This window comes from Hesperophylax consimilis, chromosome 10 (assembly GCF_061612785.1).
Source record: "Hesperophylax consimilis isolate HC1 chromosome 10, BYU_Hcon_1.0, whole genome shotgun sequence".
Taxonomy (NCBI): Eukaryota; Metazoa; Arthropoda; class Insecta; order Trichoptera; family Limnephilidae; genus Hesperophylax; species Hesperophylax consimilis.
Window position 1 is genome coordinate 5,761,292 of NC_142845.1, and position 24,839 is coordinate 5,786,130.

A 24,839-nucleotide genomic window follows, 5' to 3' on the forward strand; every position below is an offset into this window, starting at 1 on the left:
ATTATTTTATGCATGCGTTATTATTAGCGTTTCGAAGTTTGTCGTGCCGTCGACTACTTTGATATCACGTTTCCCTCAACACAACACTACCCTGATAAGCCAGATTAGAAAATTTCTAAGTTGTAATGTTTGTATTTGATTATATTGTTAAAAGTATTAACCTTGTAATAAAAGTTTTATATGGAACACCGAATTACTTTGTCTAGATAACATCGGTTTAATTTTGTCGTCTGCGGTTGCTTTGTTCCTTTCCCATAAGTTGAGGTTCAGATCAGCAGTTCAACTCGCGTATGTATACGTAGCATTAAATGTCTTTTATCTAATTTTTAGTTATTTTGTACTACATATGTTTTTTATAATTTTTTATTATATACTAAATAATATATTGGTTTTTGCACTTGCTTTTTCTTCTTGCTAGATAGTAGTTGGTGTGAATATTATGAAACTACATACACAGTATAAACATCCTTTTATTTGTGACAAGCATTAGGTGTTTCACGTTTGCACTTATTTAAACACGCTATTGGCTGCATTGAGAAAATGACATGGCCAACCCATGAAGTTGTTTTTTATTACTGAAGCAGTTTCGGAACGTCTGATAATATTTAAAAAAAAAACGGACTTTATACAAATAATTACTCGATGAGTTGTCGTAAAAAATATTATTTTATATAAATTATGTCAATAAAATATTAAGATCATTTCTTTACGCCACGCGTCGTTAGAAAATTCAATTTGTTAGGCAATTATTCAAAATGTTTTAAAATTAATCCGTTTTGTTGAAACACAAGCTTTTCCTTCATATAAATATTACAACTAAAGCATAAATTGTGCTAATTTTTGTCAAAAGTTTTGCTTCTGCATTGCAAATAATTTTAATTTGACTATTTAATCAAATTGTTATCGTCTTTCGTTTGGATAAATAAGTGATAGTAGTTGTAATCTTTGAGAACCTTGCTCATTGGCAGTTAAGGCGATGCCATACGTCGTGTAATAATTTGAATCGAGCCGCCATCAATAACACTCCTTAAGTAGATGGCGATAAGGCTTAAATTCCCGATTAACACCATCCAGCTGTTTTGATTTAGGCAAGAAAAAAACATGGCCAAAAAGTGCTTTTTATTTTAGTTTGTGGATGTTCATGCATTACTATTAAAAAAAAATTCCGATCATTTTATAAATAACTTAATTTGCCACATTATACAATAAATCCATAACCGAAAATGGGTTCGTAAGTAGGAAATTTTGAACTTTAAAGCAGTTTTCATAGGCCTTATAAATTATTTTTTCTGAGCTTATAAAAAGACTTATGTAAAAAATACTCGATAATTTCAAAGGCCAAGATGTATTATACTCGCGTTATTTATTTAAAGTATCTGAAACATTTCTAGGCGACCAAATTTTCAAACCAAAAACCCATGATTTTGCATTACTTCGTATTTCATCGCCTTAAAATAAGTAGGTACATGATTATTCGTGTGAACAGCACCAAATTTTATTGTGAAGTTGTCTATGGTCATTTTTAAACGTTGGCCAACCTGAGGGCTGGCGGAATCATCGCATCTGATTGGTTTAAATTTAAAAGCGACCACAGTCAACTGTTTTCTGCTTTTGATTTTCATTCGCGTGAAAATACTCGAGTGTGAAGTTTCTTGGTGATACCGTTTATTAATTATTTAACTTAATTCCGGTATAAAAAAACTGTGAAATCACTTATTATTTATTTCTTGTGTTATTTTTACGTTTATGTGGTCAGTTGTTATACAAGTTCGCTGTCAGTGATGTTATAATATAAGTTTGTTTATATACCAACGGTAAGTCACGTCATTCCATGATCGCTTTATTAAAAAAATCTGTGCTGCTTTCAAAACGTTATACTTAAATTACTCCCCATTTATTCGTTAAATTGATTTAACGAACTCCTTTCCACGACGCTGAATATGATAATTTCAAAATCGTGTGAAATCTTTCAGACTTCATGGTCTGTTTGGTTCTCACGGGGGTTGTTTTAACGACGTAACCGCTACACAAACGACCGTGTTACATAATTACCACTAGTACCATCAATTATAATGCCATGTTATGTTTTTCAAGTACAGATAATATACAACCAACGTCAAAATGTCAGACATAGCCGTGGACGGACGACCACACATGCTTTCGCTGCTGGCGGAATTCGACGATTTAAATCGCTGCAATAACATATTAAATGATGGCGTGGCGGAAGAATGTAAGTACTTGGTCAACTAATAACTATAAATATGACCGATCATTGGCTTAAAGTAATAGCTCATATTACCTTGCTGTCATTCGTTTCAACCGCCAAAAACTTTCAAATCCCAACTAATGTCTAAATGACTCATCGTGATTTTTTTATACGCCGTTTTGTGTAAACAACTACATATCGGAATCAGCTGGTTCCTATTTTAAAAAATAACGCTTTTTTATAATTGTAGTAATTCATTATATAAGTTATTATGATGAATCTTATAAAATCATTTAACATTCGCTTGACCTACTTTATAAAAATATGTATTTTTTTCCATATATTTATACCATAATATGATAACCAGAGTTACACAGGACGCACAGACAACCGAAATGTAGGTTCTCTTGTTAAATGAACTCAAACTTCCTTTGAATTTTTGTGTCATTTTTTAAAATTGGAACCGATGGCATGAAGAATTAAGTACCTACCTATAATGTAATATTTTTTAACAGACATTATTTTAAAATTGGAACTGATTTCTCAAGAATTCGGAATATTGTGTGATTTTTCGCAGGTCTGTACTAGCTTTTAATGATAAGTCAATTATTGTAGTTTGCTGACATTGAAAGATCAAAGCATAATTTGAAGTGGCAGCTTTTACTCAAAAAAATCGGTGGTTAATACATATAGTTTAAAAAAATGGGTGAATTTGGCCTCCCACACGGAGATGGCCTTGAGATATATATAGTTAATTATATATATATATATAATTAATTACTAATATAGTTGTTCTTTTTTTTATGAAAATGTAAAAATTATATTTCAATAAATGCAGTGAAAAATATTGTAAATGCAGAGATTATAAGATAATAAATACTTATTTTTATAAGCAATAATTATTAGCCTGAAACACTCATCCACATTGAAAAATCTCCTGATAAAAGATACATGACACCAACGGGATGTAACGTCATGTATCTTTTATCAGGAGATTTTTCAATGTGGATGAGTGTTTCAGGCTAATAATTATTGCTTATAAAAATAATTGTTACCCTATGTGCTATGCATAAAAAATCTTGTCTTAAACATTAGTTTACCAAAAAAAAAAAAATGATAATAATAAATACTAATTGAATGCCATCCACAACACTGGTAACCACAGGTGACATTACATGCTATTTAGCAAATTAACATGTATAAATGTACTTATTTTATAAATCTGGTGCTACAAAGAGGTCCTTGAGTCCTGGCCACCTCTAGAAAACTTCTCCTACCTGTCTCCTGCTATTTTCTTTCAATGTGTCCTAATGCTTATTTCTATGACTTAAGACTTCCTCCGCTTCCTGGAGATTGCCCAGAGCTGGCAGACGCGGTATGCGGCGGCAGAGTCGGAGGCCACTCGGCTGCAGAAAGAACTGCAGGACTCTCTCAAGGCCATCTCCGTGTGGGAGGCCAAATTCACGCATGCACGCAAGCTGCTGGACGCCGAGAAGAAGCAGAGGATCAGAGCCGAGAATGAAAGAGATGCTTTGGTAATTGTTAATTTTATTGATAGCGTAATATAGCTTCCCAGATATTAGTTGACATCGCGGTTGGGTCTCATCCAGGCCTAGTGTGTTCAATTCCTTTGCTCAACATCACAACACAAGCAACATTTTCCGTTTACTGTGGTGGTTGTAGGAAATTTTCAAATATTGTCAGTTTATTCGTAACTCAGGAATGTCTTTCTTTTTAATTTTTTTTTTTTTTCTATACTCTATCTCTATCTATAATCTGCCTTATATTATGATCCAGTGATTCTGACAATGCATTGAAAAATATTGTATTCAGTAAATACAGATTCAATGCTTGTTTCATAAAGGGAGCAACTACGCAATTCTACTACTTTAATGTACCAGAATTATATTTCCACTTTGTTTCATGTATTTTATTTTTATTTACTCATCTCTAAATAGTATAAAACAACGTCGCTCTCCGCGTCTGTCTGTTTGTGCCCTTAGTTCTTCTAAACTACGCAGCAGATGTTGATAGGATTTTCACTATCATTTAGAGAACTTCTTCAGGAAGGTTTATACATATTTAACCTTTTGAACGCGTTAATTTGCTCCGTTTTATCTATACCCGTACGCGGTACATATTTTCAAATACCTATGCATGCAATTAAATGTCAAATTATAGCATTATGCATGATTTATTGGACTATAAAGACAGAACAGATTATTCTCCACAATATGAAAACAAATCCTCGTGTGTCAACACTCTTAGATGTTTATAAAAACAAAAACATAAAATTTCATACAAAGACGTACCGTATCTTTTGAATGTGGTCCCGCCATTCACTCGGCGTCATAAATAAACCACTCTCGGTGTGTGTGTACTTAGGCCACTGTGTTTATAGACACAAGTGGGACACCATGATCACTTATCATTCTTAGTTATGAAAAGTTGTGAATGACAAACTAGTACTAACGCCATCCGTTGACAAAAATGTAAACTAAAGGACTAAAAGGCGCGAAGAGGCGCACTTGGTTATCGATCTTTTTTTTATGAAATACAATTTTATTTTTGAAAAATTCTTGTAGATGTCAGCATCGTGATAGTTCTACAAATGTCCAAGTGAGCAAGAAATACATTTATGACGAAAGAGAGCGGGAATATCGGCCGTCAAAGTTGCCGTATCAACTGTTGATACAGCCGCGTGTGAGTATAGACTTTTTGCCGTAACAACAGTTGATACGGCCGCGTGCAAAGAGTTAATACATGCATTTATAGAAAGTAGAGGAAATGCTATGTTTTGTAAATAAGTCATAAAAAAAATATTTTCGTCTGCTTACATACTAACACTGGCTAAACCTTATGAGATACATCAAAATAATTTAATACGAAATTGAATATCTCAAAAAGGCCTACCGAAAAGTCCGCAATGGCATATGTCTATCTACTAAAGATAACCCCCAGCAACGCCGGGTATACATCAGCTAGTTGTATCCTATATTATTATTTCATTTGGAAATAATTCTTACAAAATGTTAAAACATCAATGAACTTTATACATTTTTCCTGTTTGAACCTATCACATGTTGCAAAGAGTGTAAAATTAGTGTCTTAAAAATAGGACAAGCTGATGATAATGGCTCGTGAGCTCCTCTTCAACGACAACAGGGAGAAGCTGAACAACGAGACCCTGGAGAAGTTGGCCTTCCTCAACAACACCACCACCAACCGAGTCTCCTCATCCCATGGGCTGGACCAGGGACATGCTAGACTCAACACCATCAATGAGATGAACTCCACAGGTGAGATTTATAATAAAACCATATTATTTGTCTGCTTCCCAGTTGGTCCTGGGACACATGGGTTCCACAAGGTCTATTTCTTCTTAGGCTACTTCAGTGACACTGCACTTTGAACAGTGATTCTTACTGCAAGTATTAGCCAAATACAATTTTCTTAATGCATTTTTGACATCCCAGGGTAAGGCTCTATGGCAGGGTGATCACATACTGGAAAAACAGTTATATCTGTAATTATTAGGAATTTAGAACAAATTGAGTAGCCGGGGAATTATGATTTTTTTAATGTAGGTAATTTTCATAATAATAATTGGATAACTTGGATAGCTATGATTTGTGAAAATACATATAGGGGGCTGTACAAATTATACAATCCTTTATTTACCCTAGTTTTCACTGGGTTGATGTTATTTCCCAAAATATGTTTAACCAATAGATAAACAATTATTATTGAACATACCTACTTCTAAGTTCTGGGAATTCCAGACAATGACAGGAAAGCATAACTATTTCAAAGGAAGTGATAACAATTACTGTGCAGATAATTACAACGCAATGCTAATACAAAAATGCATTATGTTATCTGAAAGCGCATTCGTTTTTTTTACCAGAAAAACCCATTAAATTCCCATTTAACCATATATGTATATTACGTTTTAATAATAATAATATCTTTAGGAATGTGTACACATTACAACTATAAATACATTTTATGGTGTACATTGATTTGTAACTTTTATTTTTAAGGTTATAAAATTAACAGAAAAATACAAACATAATATGATAAAGGTAAAAAGAAAATAAAAGTATAGTTAGTTGAGGTTTCTTAAATACCGCCTCACTAGGCTAGCCTGTGTTGAGGCAGAATTTTTCGTGTTAGTTCCTAATACCTATACTTGTATTAAGATGTATTCGCTCAATAATGTGGTGACTTCAATAACTGCGAATTTGGGTGAATGCACCGGTGAAGGCCCTATTCTTATTTTTTATCCAAGTTTTTACATTATCTTTGAAATATTTTTGTGAATCAAATTGTTTTATGCTGTCTGGAAGAATGTTGTAGAGTATTTAAAGTTTCGTTGACCAAACATAGTATGTGTTATTGGTAATGGTCACTAATGATTCTAATTTCTGAGGATTATGCTAATGTCAAACATTTTACCTTGGTAATTTAATTAGTTCATTAGCCTTAATTGGTATTATTTCTAAGAATATCAAAGGACTCTTTCTAATATCTTCTATTTTTCTTTCTCTCCTTTTAAAAACCTTTACACTAACTTAAATACAATTTTTATTTATGAAGAAAAAAAAAATTGTTTATTTTTTTTACTGTTGGTCTTTACCTGTAAATCCAAGTCATTCACATGGCAAGAGATGTGCTTCCTTCTTTTGCTTGAAGTCTAGCAATAAGAGTGTTGTTTGTATTTTAGGCAATCTCTTATCGGACCAGAGTTTCTCCCGTTCCGAGGATGACCTGGACGAGTCTATGGTTAATGGGCGGCGCTCGTGGCGGAGACACAGACCGTCGGGGGCCATGCCTCCGCCGCAAGTCGATGATCATCCTCCCGTCAAGAAGAGGAGGTCTTCATCCAACGGAAAGGTAAATACCTACATGTTTATCTTGGCGCCGTCCCCAACTTCAATTTCAAAAGCTTTCATATCAATATTCTTATTCAAAATATCTCTTCAATCTTTCGTCGTTGCCACCATTGCTGAAATGGTTTAGATACTTGACTTCCATTGATTACATTGACTGACTACATTGATTGACTACATTGATTACATTGATTGACTACATTGATTACATTGATTGACTACATTGATTACATTGATTGACTACATTGATTACATTGATTGACTACATTGGTTCTCATCTAGTGGTGCTAATTTTCCACTGCATGTTTTCTGTTCTTTTTATCCTTCAGGCTTATTGTTTTACTTCCACTTTGGTACCTAGTTTCCTTTGCTTCCTGGCTTAAAACTTTCCTAATGTCGGGATCACATAAGGACAACACAAAAGGCAAAACGATAGTGTTCTGTCTCTGCTCCGTGAACAGACTTGACTGCGCAGGGCAGGACAATACAACAATTCTACTGTGGTTCAAACGTGGAATGTTGTTAAAATGGATACACGATGACACGCATTACTAACGAGTTCACTAAAAATATTATCTTTCTACTGGATTTTTATACCAAGATAGATAGGTTAGTGTTCCATTGACGTTACATTTTAAAACCGAAATACAAGAACCGAGAGCTGAGATACATACGCGCGGAGTGACTAGCTATTGTCCTACTGTTTTGTCAAAACGCGATTACACGCGGACAATGCCGCCAGGCGCTGTGGTGGGGGTAAGACACTATCCTGTGGAGATTGCTTGCCCGTCTATCTATGGAACAGTCTCTTGGTTTATTGTTCTGTCTTCCAAACTACTGTTCACTCTAGGACATTGGGTCCAGAGCTGGGACAAAACAGTATTGTACTGTCCTTGTGTGATCGCTGCATAAATCTTATTATTATTACTAAGACTCTTTAAGCTTAAGTAATACATTAAATATATTTAGTATTGTACCTTCTGGTTTAAATATTATGCTGTCGTGTTCGCCTCTTCCGCTTTTAAATGAAATACACTTGCAATAAAAACTTGTCAGACCCCTCTCAAAAGCGTACCAGATTTCGTGGTTTTAGAATTCCTTTTTGTTTATTGATATTTTACTTTAATTTTTGCTTGCTCTTTCATTTCCATGGTATGCATGATTTTTAAACTGGCTTAATTTTCTTTCTAAAACATTTTCACAAGCTTGTTATCTCTTCTTTCTAACAAAGTTTTCATTTAATTTCCTCTCTCCAACCCGCAGTTGGAAACTAACACAAACGGGGGCAGTGTCAGTGTGTCGGGTCGAGTAGTGGCCACCACCACTGTCACGGTGGACCGCTGCTCAGCCAACTGCTCCGCCAATGGACGCATCATAGCCTCATCCACCATTGAGGTAATTAAACAATTATTCATTTTGTTTTTCATTTCTATGGCTATGGCAATATCTAGATGCTTAGATCCACCGACAATCTTCAAAACTGGAGACATTTGGTATAGGTCTAAAGTTGTACATCAAAAGGTGAAGGTGAAGAATATGGATTGGATTAGACAATTGTCATACATACGAGGTCGACTGACCCTTGAGGTAGATACTTGATAGTGTAAGATCTGTCAGAACCCGCCGACCAATCACAGGGCATTTATGTCTCTTATGGTTTTAATCGTTTTTAAAAGATGATCTATTAATTCTATTCATAATTACGTATAATACAACTCATGTATTCATAATCAGCGTTTTTGATCTACATGAATATGTTCATAGAATTCATCAAATTTCAAAGTTTGTTATTCAAGTTTTGTCCAAGTTATGTTATTAATCCCTTATGGGCCAGTTGCTTCACAGGACTTGAATATCCTTTGAAATTTGATGAATTGACGTTCTCAACAACCGGCCCTGATTTTCATTCTGGATAAAATTTACCATTTTTAATTTCTGCTTTCAAGGGACCAGAAAAATTAAACTTTTTATGCATACAAATTTCTTGTATCACTGAATTGTTATTTAATATTTGAAGGGGTATCCAAGCAGTTCAGGTGGCGATGTGGAAATCCATGTACCACCGAAGCAAGAGCCACCCACACCAAAGTCGGTCAAGTCAGAGTACAATATCAAGATCGAATCCAAGAATGATGGCTTCTACGGGACTAACATCAAGAACTTCACTCCTTCCGCTCCGGTGACGAAACCTGGTAAGTTTTATTGGTCATTGGTAAAGTCATTACTGTACCGAAAAAAACAAAACTTAAGCATGAAAACTTTTCATTTGCTAATCTTACGTATGTGGGTTTCACAGTTTTACATGGGAAATGTATGTGATAAAAATGTTTGTGTCCTAAAATACCTTTCCGGATTTGCAGGTTGTGAAGTGAATCGATTGATTCAAGTATTCTGGAAAAAAAGTTTAGTATTGTGCTCCCTCATATTATATTATTTAGGTGGTGAACGAATCGTTTTGGCACTCTCTCTTTTTCCAGGATGCAGTTCCGTCTAAAGCACTGAATACACACTAGAAATGCCTTGCATGTAGCCAATGTCGCCACAAATTTAATACCTTTAGGTTCTGACACTTTCAGCATGCACTTTGTCTATCTTGCACTTATCTGACATTGTATACCACCATCCCTTTTGAATTTAATTATGATTTTTGAATATGAAATTTAAGGCCCGATTGGCCAGACTTTTGGATCACGAAATACGCCCATGTGTTCTTCTTTTTTCTATGATTCAGAGGGAGCCCACACGATAGAACTATATTCTAGGACGCTTCTTGAAATTAACGAAGAAAGGCGTGTAAGGAGAATAAATGAATGTTCGAAGATGTCTGGGACGCCCGAGGAAGACATGGTACGATCAAGTGAATCATATACTTGAGTCGGGCCATGTCAAGTGTTAGAATAATAGAATACTATGTATGTGTATGAGACGATCTATGAATGTGAATGAGGCAAGGAGTTTGCGGGAAATGGCGTTATGGTTAGTTAGTCTTCTTATGCTCTGCAAGTATTCTGCAATATTGCAATTTCGTTCCAAGAATCTTGTTGGTACTGGAGACAGTGTCACATGTATTGCAGGGCACTTGAATGAAAAACACGCCATCTTCATCGTTGATCTTCTATCGTCAAATCTGTTTAATAATTTAGTTGGTAAATTAAATGGTATTTCAGACATGGAGAAGCACAACTGGGGCGGCACCGGTACCATGAGTAGCGGGGCGGGAGTGTGCAGCCCTCGGGGCACTGTGAGACTGCGCCAGCACACCTTTGTCAACAAGACCATCATCAGGCCAGAGCCCTGCACCACTTGCGGAAATCGGTAAGACCATTCACTCCACTGAACACATAATCTCTAGATAAAGTAATGAAACTAATGTCGAGTAAACTGATTTATTCTGTTCATTTTAGATTTTTTTTTTTTTTTTTTTTAATTCCACTCGAAGTAAGATAAAATTGACCTTACTTTAGGCAAACAGACATGTCGAAATGCTTAGCAAGATATTATTATGGTTTATGGTTCTGGAAATGATATTAAAAACATTTATAAGAATGGTTCACTTTTCTGCACTCGTAAATAATATACGTTAATACTCGATAATTTCAACATCTGTCGTAACTCGAATTGTTAGATTTAGATTTGCGTTTCCTCACACTCTCAATGTACTTGGGTCTATTATGGCGTGAATCTTATTTGTGAAGCCCCTATTTTGAGTTTGCATTTGGTTGGGATGATTTAGCATGGGTTGTAACGGGTCGTGTCGGGTCAGGATGAATAAGGTCGAGACAGGTTGGGATGGATCGGGTCAGGTCAGATCTGGAATACATAATTATAAAATTTAATCAACCCAGTTGGGAGCAATGAGAAAAACGTTAGTAAATTAATAGTAATATTTTACAAGCTTTAGAAGTTAAACACTTAGGACGGGTTGTTTCGGAGAATTTGAACAATTCATCAAAATTCAACGTTCATTTTCGGGTTCTGTGAAAGTCTTATTCAAGTTCTGTTACTACATATATCATTGTAGGCTAGTTGCTTGACAAAACTGAAATAAAAACAGAACTTGAAAAAATCTTTCACAGAACTTGAAAATGAACGTTGAAATTTGATGAATTGTTCAAATTCTCCGAAACAACCCGTCCTTAGATAGCAATATCATTCTTGTGTTGTATTGAATTGAGTGATTTTTTTGTACTACAGCATAAGATTTGCAAAGGCCGTAGTGAAATGCAGCGACTGCAGAGCCGTGTGCCACATGGAGTGCAAGGAGCGGCTGCCGCTGCCCTGTGTACCCAGCCACCTGACGCCCAGTGCCAATGCCAACCATATTGTAAGTCCCCCTAACATAACCTGATTTATTTATTTTCTTGTGAACATCGCAACAGTCCCAATTGCCGAAGCCAGTATCATGTGTGGGGACTGTAGCATCCTCAATTGGGGTATGTTGTGAGACTGAAGGAAGTGGGGAGGGGAAGAGGAAGGTTGGGAAGTACCTGGCTGTTTAGATCTGGTCACCAAACACGGTAATGCCACTATTGCCATTAAGAATCGAAATGTGGTTTGAAATGGCTTTAGCAATGTTTAGTGACCAGATCTGAATAGCCAGGTACTCTCCAACATACCCCCAATTGGAGATGTCATACTCCCACTGGCTGCATTTGGGACTCTTATTACAGTATACAGTAGAACCTCGTTAATTCCAAATCCACGGGACATCAAAAATCAAATTTCGAATTAACGAATTCCCACGTAATTCGAAATTTTATGAAAAAAAAAACGCCGAAAATCGATTTTCTCGGCCGCCTCTTCAAATCCGGGTGGTATTTTAGTTGTAAATTCGTATTAATACCAATTATTTCTATATTTTCGCGGCCGATTACCGTAGCGGAAGGCCCTTTAAATTCAGATATTTCAATAAATTCGTAAAAATGCTATATATTTACGCGTAAATCGAGATTTCGCTGCCGATTTCGGTCGCGGCCTACCCTTTAAATTGAGATATTCGTAAAAATATGATATATTTCCGCATAAATCGAGATTTCGCCGTAATTTTCCGTCGCGGCCGGCCCTTTATTTCAAATATCTGAATTTAAATTCGTAAAAATACGATATATTTCCGCGTAAAACGAGAATTTGCGGCCGTATTCTGTCGCAGCCGGCTCTTTAAATTCAGATATTCTAAATAAATTCGCAAAAATACGATATATTTCCGTGTAAATCGAGAATGCGCGGCCGATTTCCGTAGCGGCCGACCCATTAAATTCAGATATTTGATGTAAATTCGTAAAAATATGATATATTTCCGCGTAAATCAAATTTTATCGGCAGTTTTTCGTCGCGGCTGGCCTTTTAAGTTCAGATATTTGAAGTAAATTCGTAAAAATATGTCATATTTCGGCGTGAATCGAAATTTTTCAGCCGATTTCCGTCGCGCCGTATTTTTTAACTCGGATATACGAAGTAAAGTTAATAAAAATACGATATATTTCCGCCTAAATTGAAATTTCGCGTCCGATTTCCGTCGCGGCGGGCCCTTTAAAATTCAGATATTCTAAATAAATTCGTAAAAATACGATACATTTACGCGTAAATCGAAATTTCGCGGCTGAGTTTCGTCGCGGCCGACCCTTTAAATTCAGATATTTGGTGTAAACTCGTAAAACTACGACATATATCCGTGTAAAACGTATTTTCTCGTCCCTTCAAACTCAGATATTCGAAATAAATTTGAAAAAGTACGACATTCCAGTGTAAATCGATTCAGATTTACAAAATAATAATACTTATTAGGACGATGTATAACCACGTAAAAATACATTTTTCGGCGTTTTACCGCCATGGCTGACTTTTAGATTCAGATTTACGAAATATTATGATTTATTTTCGCAAAAATGAAATTTTTTCGAATTACACGAAAAAATTTTCGTGCGCGGTCAAAAATCAATTACAAATTAACGAATTTCGAATTAAAAAAAATTTTGTATGAAAAAAATTTTTGCGGAAATTTTTTTGGCGAAAATTTAGAATTACCCGTTTTTTCGAATTATCGGGGTTCGAATTAACGGGGTTCTACTGTACATATACAAAAAAACTTCTTCTCTGGAAAAGATGTCTGCGGGTAAAGTCTCTTGTCTTCGGAATTTGATTCTACTTGATAGTACAAGTAAAAAGGTTTAATAACCATTAAAATTAATTGATAACAGTCAATAATACAAAATTGTAAGATAGTTTTCAGGTAAAAAAGTTTAATTGTATTTCGGTACTTAACAAAAAAAATTATCGATAACAAAAAAAAACAATATATTTTTTTTAAAGTTTTTCTTTTAGTTCTACCATCATGTAGACTCACTTTCCGAAGTTAGTGCACTAAACCCCCGGACACCCTGTATATTATGTGATAAATTAGGCCATTTTTTTACCGCTTCAACATACTGAAAAACGAAATTTCAAAAAAAAAATTAAAAAAAATGAATTTCTCTGTATATATTTTAAACCATATTTGTTACCGTCTGTCCGCAGGGCACGATTGCCGACTTCACTCCTAATGTGAGCCCCATGATACCGGCGCTGATCATCCACTGCGTTAATGAGGTGGAGGCACGCGGCCTGTCTGAGGTGGGCCTATACCGGGTGCCGGGCTCGGAGAAGGAGGTCAAGGCGCTGAAGGAGAGGTTCATGCGCGGCAAGGGAACCCCTCCGCTGACCAACATCGACATCAACGTCATCTGCGGCTGCATTAAAGACTTCCTCAGATCTTTGAAAGAGCCTCTCGTCACTTACACTCTGTGGTCCGGTAAGTCTATTTGAATTTTCAGATTCAGAATGAATTAAATACATTTACGAGTGTAATCCCAAAAGTAAGGTCTTCTGTTCTTTTTTAAATACAAAGAAACAATTGTTTTTTATAATTTTTACATCTTTTAAAGCTTGAATATTTATCTATTTTCTACATAATCGACATTTCGGTCATTGCATTTTTGTAAGCGCTGAGGCAATTTTTGTACACGCGTGTCATGCCAGCTCCCCGCCATGTCATGGAGAAAGCGTTGAACCTCATCCTTCACCTTGCCGTCGCTGCTGATCCACATTAGTTGTCTTCCGTGAAAATTCGAAGGACCCATTCTGCACCCACCTTCTGATAATGTCAAAAACATCAGAAGGTGTTCGCAAGATGGGTCCCTGGAAAACTCACAGAGGAGACTCTTCTGTGAGTAGGATTGAGAACAACAGCCGTAAGATGTAATTTTTTTTAGATAAAAATCTTGTAAACTGTCTCAAATCCAAAACCTCAGCAGTCTTATATTATGTCTCCTTGCGTCTACTGTGAAAATAATAATGAGATGTTTGTCAGAGTAGGATAAAGAAATAACTATGTATTCAGTTAATCTGTATATTGACACAATAATAGGTAACATTTAGTATTGCTAACTAATGTCTGACTTGGAGGAGATCTGGATATAGAAATGAGTATACACTACTGTATACAAAGCATTATCTATTCTGCCGTAATGCGCAAAAAGGCAGCTGGAAATTTTCAATGGTCACATTGTGATATACGAAATTTTTCATATTTATCAACCTATTATAATAAAAAGTACATCAGAATGTGACCATCGAAATTTCCAGCTGCCCTTTTGCTTACAACAGCAGTATTACCAACTCATTCTGGTATTCATATCATATACTGGGAGATGCCAGTGAGGATATCATTATCTCTATATGTTACTAAGAAAAGAAGACAATAAATCATTATTATTATTATTCTAACACTGCTTTACTCAAGTTAGCGACTTTATAATCCCACAGTAAATAGGGATTTATGTTAGAAAACCTTACTTACTTACGTAGGATTGTTTGGACCATTTTTGCATTTTAGTCTGTAAATGACCGAAGATACTTCATAAGTGGGAACCTTATAAGAGGGTTTCACTGCATATACACCTGTGTTACACTATCTATTATAATATGGAATGTACCTAGTTTGGTAGTTGGTAGGGCCTTAAAAATTATCTGTCTTAAAAAGACAATAAATAAATAAATTTGTAAAACTAATGTATGTATGCAAAATTGCGAACCTTCCAGATTTCGTGTCCGCTACCCAAATGGAGGAGAAGTGTGATAGCGTGGCCGCCACGTACCAGGCCATCAGTGAGCTACCTCAGCCCAACAGGGACACCCTCGCCTTTATGATGCTGCATTTACAAAGGTAACCAGTTATAGCAGTATAATCTATCACCTCGATGCCGTAACAGAATGGTCAGAATTGGTCAGAAAAGTTAGAATTTAATATAACAAATGAGTAACAATGACCTATACCCGCTCCCAGAAGCCCATAGTTTTTTAGTACAGCATTAAAGGGCAAACATTGTGCCGGGTCAATAGCATTAAAGATCTCGGTATCGTCTTTGATCCCAACCCCGCAACTTCCCATAGTACAAACTCCTGGGGTTTATTAGCAGAATATGTAAACAGTTTAATGACCCAGTTTAGTGGCGCTATAGCTCCCCTGCCAAACACTGTACAGACAAGGGCGCTCTTGTGAGGTGTCAGATAAAAATAAAAATATATTATTTCAGACACAGGTTAAAGAAAGAACAGATATGCCAATACGAGCGACGGGAACAAACTATCATGAACGGGGCGGTAGGTTGGTCTTGGGTGGAATGAAATCTGCTTACAGCAGTTATTTATCATTTTTAATTTAACCCATTTACGCCCAAGACTAAAGTAATCGTAGAAAGAAGAATAAATTCATTTTATGCAGTAGGAAATAGAGTTTTTTAACAAAAATAATAAAAAAATATTTAATTTTTTTTTATTTACTAGAAAAAAAAGTGCCGTGCTCAAATGGGGACACTGGGCACATTCAGTATGGTATTTCTCGAAGGATGGTTTTTCAATACACAAAGTTTTTTTGCATTTTTTGCACTCCTAACGTGCCTTACTATGGCAAATAGTGCATCGCAACTGTTTTGTCAACTTCTCCGGAAAGTGGCCAAAACCATTAAACTGTAAATTGAGCACTACAGAGGCTGATGGGTGAAATTGTAGCTGGTCCATCTTCACATCGTTACTAAGTATGTGTAGATCGAACATGTATGTAAATAACACCCACCACCACTTCTTGCCTCGTATTGAAGTTCGATACGTTGAAATCGACTGATCGGCTTGATCGACACCGTCCATGCCTCTGTTGCAATTCATACTTGAGGAATATTTTCATCGATTTTCTTCTTTTCGATTGAGCTCGGAAGAAAATTATCGTAGTTTGTTCCCATTGTACAGACGCTGTTATCCAGCCAGCGAACAAACAATATTTTATTGACCGTGTTGAACCGGTAGTCAAAGTCAGCACGACTTTTCTTTTTCATCTCCTTGACGGGTGTGAGAGGACATTTGCTGGTCCTACCCTCACGTACAGTTCCTGTAGCGCGATAGCCAGATTCCCATAAATCCCGCAGCAATGCATAGCTAGTGAAAAAATTATCGAAGAACACAATATGGTCTCTAGGATCTGTGTTTAGCTTGTTCAACAGGTTTTTCACAACTCGTGTACTCAACGGCTCATTGGTGGGTATTTGCGACTTGCCGCAATAAATATCAAAATTGTAGCAGTAGCCATCAGCACTAGCGAGCATCCATTTTTTATAACCGAAGCGTACAGGCTTACCTCGAATAAATTGTTTCGATGGATGACGTCCAAAATATTTCACCATGGATTCACCTATTGACAGATTTGTGTGAAACACTCCCCATTGCATAAATTTCTTCATGAGAACCTCAGCAAGGGTTCGCATCTTGAACATTTTATCTGATGTTTCAGCAGCTACAGTATTATGACAAAAATGTTGGTACTTTTTGATATCTAAAAATCTGTTTCTCGTCATTGCCTTAGAAACAACAGGTACATTACAGTCCTCGTCTAAAGACCAAAATAGACGTTCGCGAGGCAAAGTGTGATAACCAGATAGAGATAGAATGCCCAAAAATGTTTTCAACTCACCAACGGTAATATTTTTTTTTTTTTTTTTTTTATTTATTTTTTTTTTTATTTATTTTATTTTAAATGCACATTTACAGTTATACATAACCAATAATAAACATACATTTTATTTTAATTTATTAAGTAATAATAGCGTTTTTGAACTGGTGAATATTAAGTTGGAAAATATCTATATCAGGGGACAGGTAATTTAGTAACATAATCATTTTTCCGAGCGGCATTACTAATGGTAATATCATGTCCCGATATTATAGAAAAATTTGAGTTTTATGTCCCCGACAATTATACAAGAGCGCGCAGGCACAGAACCTTTGTCGTTCCAAAATGCAGAACCAACTTACCATTAGTAATGCCGCTCGGAAAAATGATTATGTTACTAAATTACCTGTCCCCTGATATATACACGGTGTCCGGAAACTCGTAGTACAAGCGGGAAACTGGAGAATCTACACCACATGGGGAACCCAAATAAACATAAAGTTTTTTGATTTGAGCATTTTCAGGAAAAAAAAAAAAAAAACAAACAAAAAAAAATATTTTTCGGCTATTTCAGGGTTAAATTTTTTTCGGAATTCGATCTGAGACGCGCGCCGACGCGCTGGGTAAGGTTACTTACAATATTTATGTAGCGATGTTCCGATCTCCAATTCAAAACATAAACGTCACATAAATAACACATCGTCACATAAGCACAGTTCGTCCGTCCGATTGATTGATTATAGCACTATTTTAATCATGCCGGAGTTAATTTTTACCTCGTTTAAGGCTTGATAAGTCTCAAAATCAAAACAAAACGTACAACTGTTTTCAAACACTCACACTATCAAAACAATAATAACGCACAATAATAGTAACTCACACTAACATATCAAAATAACACACACTTTGATTTAATGTTTGTTAATTAATCTGAAAACAAAAAAGGGTTAATTATAGCTTGTTGACACGTAAATTATACGACTACTAGACAATACCGTTATGAGCAAACTGAAGTTGTCGCGAAACATGCTGAGCGTGGGTGGCCTAAAACCGGACGTCAGCCATTGTCAGCCCATCAGTATAAGTCCACGGGTATACGGGTATAAGTCCAAAATTTGAAGAAATTAGTTTTTGATGCAGACTTGAAACTTGAAATAAATTAGGTAAATTTTAGATGTCGCTGTCAATACGCACTTTTTTATTAAAAAAATCTTTTGATACACCTTAATTACATAAAAATAAGGTAAATATTCGGAATCACTGGACAAGGATCATATGAAATATTTTTAAATAAAACCTTCTGATTTACCTTAATTACTATAAAAAGAATCTGACTGCATTTGGGATATTTTTAATTTTAGCATTTTAATTTTTAATTACGTAAATCGAAAATTCACTTTCGTTGTATGGGATGACAGCTGGAATGATTTCTGTTGATGACATTTTTCTCTGGTTGGTATTCCTGATACGAGTAGCTAGAATTTGAATCATTTCAGAATGCAAATTCTAGTTAGGTACCGTTTTGGCCAAACTCGAAAAATAAAATATTTTTATGTTACTTAAAAAACTTAAATTATTTATATTTAGGTATCATTATAATTATTGTTTTATTTAACCTAAACTATAGTGACCTAACCTATAATAATCAAACCTAAACTAACCTAACCCATAATAATCCAACCTAACCTATAATAATCCAACCTTACCTAACCTAACCTATATCTTAATAATAATCGAACCTAACCTATAATAATCGAACCTAACCTATAATTATCCAACCTAACCTAACCTAAATCCTCATAATAAACCAACCTTACCTATAATAATCCAACCTAACCTATATCCTAATAATAATCATACCTAACCTATAATAATACAACCTAACCTATAATATCCAATCTATCCTAACCTAAATCCTAATAATAAACCAACCTAACCTATAATAATCCAACCTAACCTATAATAACATCACTTTTTTTAATTTTTCTATTTTATAAAACATACCTAAATATCTTTATTTTATTATTCGAGTTTGGCTAAAATAGTACCTAACTAGTATTTGCACATGGTAAAAAATATAGCCACTCGTATCAGGAATACAAACAAAAGAAAATTTTATCAACAGAAACCATTCTAGCTGTCATCCCATACAACAAGAGTGAATTTTCGATTTACGTAATTTAAAATTAAAATGCTAAAATTAAAAATATCCCAAATGCAGTCAGATTACTTTTATAGTAATTAAGGTAAATCAGAAGGTTTTATTTAAAAATATTTCATGTAATCCTTGTCCAGCGATTCCGAATAATTACCAAAAATAATAACTATTTGCATTGGGGGCAGTGGAAAATATTTCATTCTAAATTTCGATTACGTAAACTTAAAATTAGCTTTGGTTCTGTGAAACGAGACTGTCCATTTCAAACATTATTTTCAAATGTCATTTTGTTATGTTGGTATTCTTGTTACTTTACGAAGAAACGAACGCCTAGAGACAAAATCGCGCGGGTATTTTTTTTTTTTTTAAACTAAAATTCCGCCTAATTAGTATTTACCTAATAAGAATGCATTGCGTGCATTGTGAAATTTAATAGCTTGATTTTTTTTTACATTAAAATCTCTAATCGCGCGGGCGTTTTTTTTAATGTTAAGAATCAAAAAAAAAAAATTTCGAATTCTTCTACAACTTATTAAGTTTGGCTCTCCTGAACATTTATCTTTTTGGACTTGCATCCGTATGCTTCTCGGGTACAGAATTTGTTGTTGATACGGATGTGCAATCTGCTTCGTGTTATTTTATGGAAACTATAGTTCGTCTTTCTTTCACGTGTTTCTTGAACCGAGCAAATAGAGACAGCTATAATTTTGTCATATTTTGATGATAGCTACGTCTGTCGGCCTCCTTACACAGTTGCCGAAATGTTTTTAACCGTGAAGCGACCGAATATTTTATTATTATAAAGAATTAAATGATGGGCGATTTCAAAATAATGCTTTAAATCCTCAATTCTTTGTTTGTTTTTCTTTTAAATAGTTTTAATTAGTTAGGTACTTTGATCGTCACTAATAATTCACAAGAATTTGACCAAAAAAAAAATCAACTTCTGACTCGATTTACTCGAAAACGAAAGCTCAAATCAAAAAAAGTTATACCACAAAATCGACTCCAAATGTGATGTAGATTCCCCAGTTTCCCGCTTGTACTACGAGTTTCCGGACACCTTGTATATTTTCCAACTTAATATTCACCAGTTCAAAAACGCTATTATTACTTAATAAATTAAAATAAAATGTATGTTTATTATTGGTTATGTATAACTGTAAATGTGCATTTAAAATAAAATAAATAAATAAATAAATGTTTATTGTTTTGTGATGCATACAAATCAGAATATTGAAGAATCATATCGATTACTTCCTGATCAAAAATCTTCTCAAAAATTGAAACAGGATTTTTACCTTTGAGATCAGTAATTAGGTTTTTCCATCGTTGTTGTACATTATTCTTATCAAAGGCATGTGATCGTAGCTAGGCTCGTATTTACGCCAACGGGGCCCAATATTGCATCGTTTCCTTCTAGCGGAATTCGACAAAGGCTCTTCATCAGAATTGTCCCAATCTTCTTCGTTTCTGTTTACAAAAACTTCGATATTTCCAGGAATATCTCTTGGCATGTCATTGGTAATAATATTGTCTTCATCGCCTTCTTCTTCGTCAGTGAGGATACTTGTTTCTGGGGGAAGAGCAACGATATCAAATTCAACATCTGAGTCCTCTTCTGCCATAATAGCATCAAGGGCCTCCTGGAGTCCATGATAGTTATCGCTTACTTCAAATTGCCGTTTTGACATATTTACGTGCAGTCAAAACTCTGTAAAAAAAAGAATATTTTACTCTTTATGTGCCCACTGTCCCTATTTGGGGACACCAACAAAAAAAAGTAGTTCACAGTTCAGTAAATTATATATTTTACCTTATCAAATTTTTATTCCAAAGTAAACAAAGTGTTCAATAAGATTATGCAGAAAAATAAAAAATTTACGAACGTAAACATATAAAAAAATACTTACATTTGGTAATCACCGCGACTCTGAGATTCACTTTATTTATGACACTAAAATACTGTTTATAAATGGTGTTATCCAAAATGTTTGATATAAAATGTAAGACACATCAATTAACTCGACAATAATGCACTGTTAGCAAAACTTACCACATTAATAACAAAATGGTGGGTAGATTTGAAGGCGTCCTCGTTTGGGCACGGCAGGCGTAAATGGGTTAAGCAAAATAAAACAAAATAAACTAAAAATCTGGGATCGAGTGAAAAGGTTTTTTTTTTATTTATTTGCAAACACTGAATATTTGGTAAGAGTAAATAATTTTCCCTTTTGTAATTAACATATAATTTACTCACTGCACTAAACCATCACTTTGTATTTTGGGTCGCTATACTTAGACATTTATTATTTACACAGTGTGAATGCACATGAACACATGAATCATTATTCCACAAAACGTTCCGATGTGTGCAAGCCGGAAGTCAAAATACTAATGGTGACGTATTTTATTCAATAAACGCGCTAACCCCGCTGTTGTCATTATAGGTTATCACTTGGTCGCCTCCAGGCCATCGAAATGGTATTCAAAATTGGCTTTAGGGCAGGTCTATTTATTCTGACATCAGTGATCGCAGATCACTTTCTGTATGACGTATGCGTAATGCCTATGTTTTACTGCTGTTTACTTAATTTTTTACCCAAAACTTGTTTTTGTTCCCTAATTGTTTTAATTATTATATAGGTAATATATAATGATAGTAAGTTTACTAATGTAATATTTTGTTCCAGAGTTGCGGAATGCGTTGAATGCAAAATGCCCACAGAAAACCTGGCCAAGGTATTTGGGCCGACCATTGTGGGATATTCAGACGGAGACCCGGAGCCCAACTACATGTACAAGCAGACCATGCAACAATATGCTGTAAGTTTTGCCTGTTCATGATATTTATTAACCAACCATTACATCTTTCTAAATATATTTTTGATATGCAAAAATTTAAAAAAAAAAAATACTAATTGCTAATACATATTATATCATGTAATTTGTAAGCTGCTGCGTGTGAGATAAAACATTCACAATTTTTATTATATTGTAATGGATAATTCCAGGTGATGATGCGTCTGCTGGACATCAGCTCCGACTACTGGGCGCGCTTCACAGGCGTGCTGTCGTCGGATGGGTCCTCAGTGGCGGCAACACCCCCTGCCAGCGTCCTGCGCACGCCCTCTCTGCGCCCCCGACTCAGCACAATGCCCGCCCCCTCCCTTGGCACTACGCCCCGCTCAACCTTTGCGCGAAACACGCCCAGCGACGCCAAGTCCTCTAGCCATTCCTCCAAGCGGGGATTTTTCTACAACTCCACCTCGCAGGACAGGTACGAGGAATTATATAATGTTTTAGTATTGGATGAACCACAAGTATGAGTAAACCATTTTAAAGATACCCTTGCTTGTGTAGTAGTGTACTGGATTTTACATTTTGAATGCACATTTGGATGCAAATTCAAATTTTAAAAATCTTTTAGTAAAAATAAAAATAATGCACAAAGGATTTATCTCATGGAGGAAAGAAGCGAGAGCAGGTGGTCCTAAAACATTTTGTTACAAATAACCTGACAATATTTGAAAATCTCCTACTACCATCACAGTAAGCGGAAAATGTTGCTTGTGTCATGATGGAGGACTTAGCCAGCCGAGGAAATGAACACACTACGTCTGGGTGGGACCCAGACGCGATTCCAACTCAGCCACTGACCAGTCCTATAAGACTTTTGTTCCTATCTCTGGGGACGGAAGTCTGGGGTACAGGGGGAGAATTTCAAATTGACATGGCCACCCACTTGCCAAGTGTTAGTCGAATTAGCAATAGATGGTGCTAAATATTTTTTATAAACTTAATTGAATAATTTAGTTGTGAAATATAACAAAGAAAATCTATATAAATAAAAATGTAAATGTTTGTTCAAAATCTTAAATCTACAAAAGTTCTTCACCACGTACTTGGAAATTTTGTCACAACGTTGCATTTGAATATCAATGTAGTCACCAGTAAACTAAAAACCAAAAACAGTGGCATCTGCAGGATGTAAAAGCAACACGCATTATTATTTATCTAAGTCACAGCTACGCGTGGCAGAGTACAGCTAGTAAATAAATAGAAATATTAATGTTAGATAGAAATTAAATGTCGAGTTTAAACAGTTTACTTCATCATAACCCGACTATTATCGGGATCCACATTGAATGAGTTAAAATCCATTGAAAATATATTATTACTGTATTTGTTCTACCACTATATATTTCAAAGGAAGGCACTATTGAAACTCTTGCCCTCAATATTTGCACACAGTTGAAATTTGAAACATGAGAATGAACTATTTTTACGACTCATTTAACCCCCTAAAACCGTAACCTGGGTCACAAATCGAATGAAAAAAAAATCGCCCTAACTTCCCGCAGGATCGTTTCATACGCCTGCATATTCTAAGAGTGGCGCGTGCCTACGTCATTCTTGATGCCTAAATGGGAAGATGTTTAGCATGCCCCAAGAACAGGGAAACATCGCAGAACTGATGCGCTATCTAAAAAGCCTTTATAATTAACCAGCACCAGACTATGTTAAATAATTATTTTAATTAAATAATGATAATGATTCAGTAAGGAATTTTCCAAACTGAGACCCCTTGACCTGAGAATATATTATTATCTCTTTTAAAACTTAATCCTAATATTTTAACTCTTTTCTTTTATTCCAGCAATTCAGTGCAACGCCGCCACAGGAAGTTTTACGGATCCGTTAATGAATTCGACAAATGAGAACCACTGAGATTATTAGTCAGATTAAATTAAATCTATTATAATAATGTTATCATCACAGAAAAACAATACTGCTGTCCACAGCCAAATATTAAGAGTCTAAAAGCTTTACCGAATTGAGAGAAAACAATTGTTACTTGTAAAAACCATAGTAACAAAATCATTGTGGAACCGTGAAACCCTGTTCGTAGGTAGATACAACAGTAATAATTATTGCTTTCCTGTGATGGTGATATTGAACTCATATCATTAAATGTAAATGGTATGACGTTATGCTTATTTAATTAATAATTATTATATTGTTAACTATAGATCCTTATAATTTTTCATACACTTCAATGGTGTTTTTTGTTTCTTTAAAAATACTAACCTCTTTTGCTTATAAATTACAAATAAATTTAAATAATATCTCTAATTAACGAGTTACCAATTTATTCAATTATTTCTCTTTCTAGTTTTGATGTAAATATTGTATGACAAATTTAACTTCTGATTCAACTGTACGAAATTCAATATTCATGAAATGCCAATTATTTTGGCATTCAAAAATCAAATTATTGTATTCAAAACATACTTTCAAAGTAAACCTAAATATCATGGTGGTCAGCGTGCAATACTTCAAACGTGACTGAAAAAAAAACAATTAATATTTTGAGAAATAAAACTTTATTCATTTGCGAGTAAATTACTTTTTTTACTAAAAAAATAAACATTATTTTGTCTATCAGAATTTAATAAAATATTCCTTTATGAAAATGAAAATTTTGTTCCTGATTTATTCTAAAGTTTTGCTGATTTGCCAAATATTTCAGTAAGGCATCAAAACATTTTGGAAAACTGTCACATTTGCAGTATTACATTCCAACCGAAGATAAAAAAAAAAACT

The 24,839-nt window shown here is 34.9% G+C and overlaps 1 protein-coding gene across 2 annotated transcripts; it reads left to right on the forward strand.

The window, feature by feature from the left end:
- Nucleotides 1-1,634: 1,634 nt before the first annotated feature.
- Nucleotides 1,635-24,673, forward strand: tum (Rac GTPase activating protein tumbleweed). Of its 2 annotated transcripts, XM_089636046.1 has the most exons (14): nt 1,635-1,814; nt 2,100-2,230; nt 3,539-3,741; nt 5,325-5,505; nt 6,933-7,102; nt 8,362-8,493; nt 9,116-9,290; nt 10,266-10,413; nt 11,293-11,422; nt 13,612-13,885; nt 15,175-15,298; nt 21,926-22,058; nt 22,247-22,512; nt 23,893-24,673. In XM_089636046.1, the coding sequence occupies exons 2-14, from the start codon at nt 2,122-2,124 to the stop codon at nt 23,951-23,953; spliced, it is 2,106 nt and encodes a 701-aa protein (XP_089492172.1). In that variant the 5' UTR covers nt 1,635-1,814; nt 2,100-2,121; the 3' UTR covers nt 23,954-24,673. The 2 variants fall into 2 exon arrangements, with proteins under 2 accessions (XP_089492172.1, XP_089492173.1); XM_089636047.1 differs by lacking the exon at nt 8,362-8,493.
- Nucleotides 24,674-24,839: the final 166 nt, after the last annotated feature.

What these genes read in the sequence shown, in the direction of transcription:
- tum (XM_089636046.1), top strand. Translation starts at nt 2,122, where the DNA reads ATGTCAGACATAGCCGTGGACGGACGACCACACATGCTTTCGCTGCTG. An exon ending in AGAATGAAAGAGATGCTTTG is followed by an intron (nt 3,742 to 5,324) that starts GTAATTGTTAAT and finishes TCTTAAAAATAG; the next exon opens with GACAAGCTGATGATAATGGC. An exon ending in GGTCTTCATCCAACGGAAAG is followed by an intron (nt 7,103 to 8,361) that starts GTAAATACCTAC and finishes TCCAACCCGCAG; the next exon opens with TTGGAAACTAACACAAACGG.